The sequence below is a fragment of the Chenopodium album genome, chromosome 2, assembly GCF_948465745.1.
Source record: "Chenopodium album chromosome 2, dcCheAlbu1.1, whole genome shotgun sequence".
Classification (NCBI taxonomy): Eukaryota; Viridiplantae; Streptophyta; class Magnoliopsida; order Caryophyllales; family Amaranthaceae; genus Chenopodium; species Chenopodium album.
Window position 1 is genome coordinate 84,338,478 of NC_137835.1, and position 2,123 is coordinate 84,340,600.

Here is a 2,123-nt window from a genome sequence, read left to right on the forward strand (position 1 = left end):
ACGTATTTTAAAAGGATCTACATGACTCATACCCTTTAATATATTAATATAAATAAGGTCTCGTTCACTTTATCTTATTTTTACTGAACTGAAATTATTTTTACTGAACTGAAACTATTTTTATCGAAGTGAAATTATTTTTGGTGAACTAAAATTAATTTTACTGAGCTGGAATTATTTTTGTTGAAGTGAAATTATTTTTGCTGAATTGCTATTAAATTTCCTTTTTAAGTTTACTGATTTTTACTGAACTGAACTTATTTTTACTGAAATGAAATTAATTTTATTGAACTAAAATTATTTTTACTAATCATTATTTATTTAAGGTGAAGTGAAAATTCATCAACTTGCTAGCATAAAAATATACTCCGTATTATAATAAAATTATAATGTGAAAATGATATTTATTTACTTGTAATTCGTAACTTAAGATATTGATGATTAAATATTGTTTTTGAAATTTAAAACTTTAGAAAGGAAAGAATGCCACTGTTAAAAAAATAAAATAAAATTGTTAATTACTTGTAATTTTCAGGATTTTGAGGCCAAAACTTAATGCATTCCTCCAAAGGACTACAATGGTGCTTCAAAACATCCCTCCAATAGTGAAACTTTTCGGTGTTAAAGTTGTAACTGCTTGAGTATATTCTGCAAAACTGATTTAAGTCCTCCTCCATGTTTATTTTTGATTTTTCTTCTGGTGGCAACTCAAATACTTCTTTGAACACTTTCAATGCTTCATCAATTAAGTCTTTTGAAACCCCATGATTTATCACCTAATCCCAAAAAAATAAGGGCTGTTAAGATAATTATGTATATAATTAGTTTAGTCAAGTATATACTCCGTATCTTGTTTCCTTATCTATAGGATAGGATTATTGTTTCCTAGTATTTTGCCTTCATTGAGGAAACTTCACGGAAAACATTCTTTTACGGAAAACAATCAAAATTAATTCTTTTTTTTTTTTGGGTCAAAAAAAAAAAAAAAAAAAAAAAAAATTCTTTTTTGCCTTTTATAATTAACCCACAGTTGAAAAATAACTTAAGTATTGATAATTGACATCAAAGTATGAACCTGAAATAAACCAAACTCTTGGATAGCCTTCATAATATGCTTCGATGCATTCTCTTCTTGAAGATCAATGATGGGAACATCAGCTTTCCCAGAAATAGCTACAAGACAAAAAAAAATATATGAGTTACATAAAACTAGGTCGGGCAAAAGCTGACACGACCCGACAACCCGACCCAAAATAAACGGGTTTTGAATGAAACTTTTAACCCGTTTATGTAAATAGGTCGTCGACCCGAACCCGAACTGAAAATAAACGAATTAGGTTCAGGTCGGGTTCTATTTTCTGACCTGTTTAAGTAAACAGGTCGGGTTTGGGTTGGGAGTGCCGACCTATTTAAGTAAACAAGTAAACCCAAACCTAACCCAACCCAACTTGATAGATTGATAGATTGACTTGATAGATTGACTTTTACGTACATAGGGTGACTAAACAAGTTGCAGATTATATTTTCATAGTGTACAGAAGAACAAATCATAATCATTATTTGTTAAACATTTTGTACTAAAGCAACAAACTTACGTGGTCTTCTTTCAGGAGGAAACACATAGTTTTCCACAGTTTTTCCATTCGCAGTAATGCAATCTGAGAGGAGGTTTGCCATTAGTAATATGTGGGTGGAATTTATAAAAATTGTTTGTGAAGTGGTGCAACTCTTAGATAACACACATTTATATATAACATGCATGTAAGATGTTAATGAGTATGCAGGTCTATCTCTTATCCTTTTTTTTTTTTGCACAAATGTCTATCCATTATCAAAGATGATTTTTTTTTCCCTATTACATACTTACAAAATCAATATCTATTCTGATATCGTTCACACTTGTATTTGATATATTGTTATATGAATCCTTAAGGATCGAATTTATTGTTATATGAATCCTTAAGGATATGGATTTATTGTTATATGAATCCTTAAGGATATGGATTATTTCCTATATAAATACAGTTAGGTTGATATACATATGACTTCTTAAGGTTTTTCAACACTTCTCAATTTATAAGATACACAAAAGAGTGGGATTTCATTCAAGAGGATATATAATA

The 2,123-nt window shown here is 29.2% G+C and overlaps 1 protein-coding gene across 1 annotated transcript; it reads right to left on the reverse strand.

Moving 5' to 3' along the window:
- Positions 1–518: 518 nt before the first annotated feature.
- On the reverse strand, positions 519–1,677 carry LOC145578065 (hyoscyamine 6-dioxygenase-like). Its single transcript, XM_081635467.1, has 3 exons — positions 1,596–1,677; positions 1,076–1,173; positions 519–776 (listed from the first exon to the last, which is right to left on the reverse strand). Exons 1-3 carry the CDS (start codon positions 1,675–1,677, stop codon positions 519–521), a joined length of 438 nt encoding a protein of 145 aa, XP_081491593.1.
- Between the last annotated feature and the right edge of the window lie 446 nt (positions 1,678–2,123).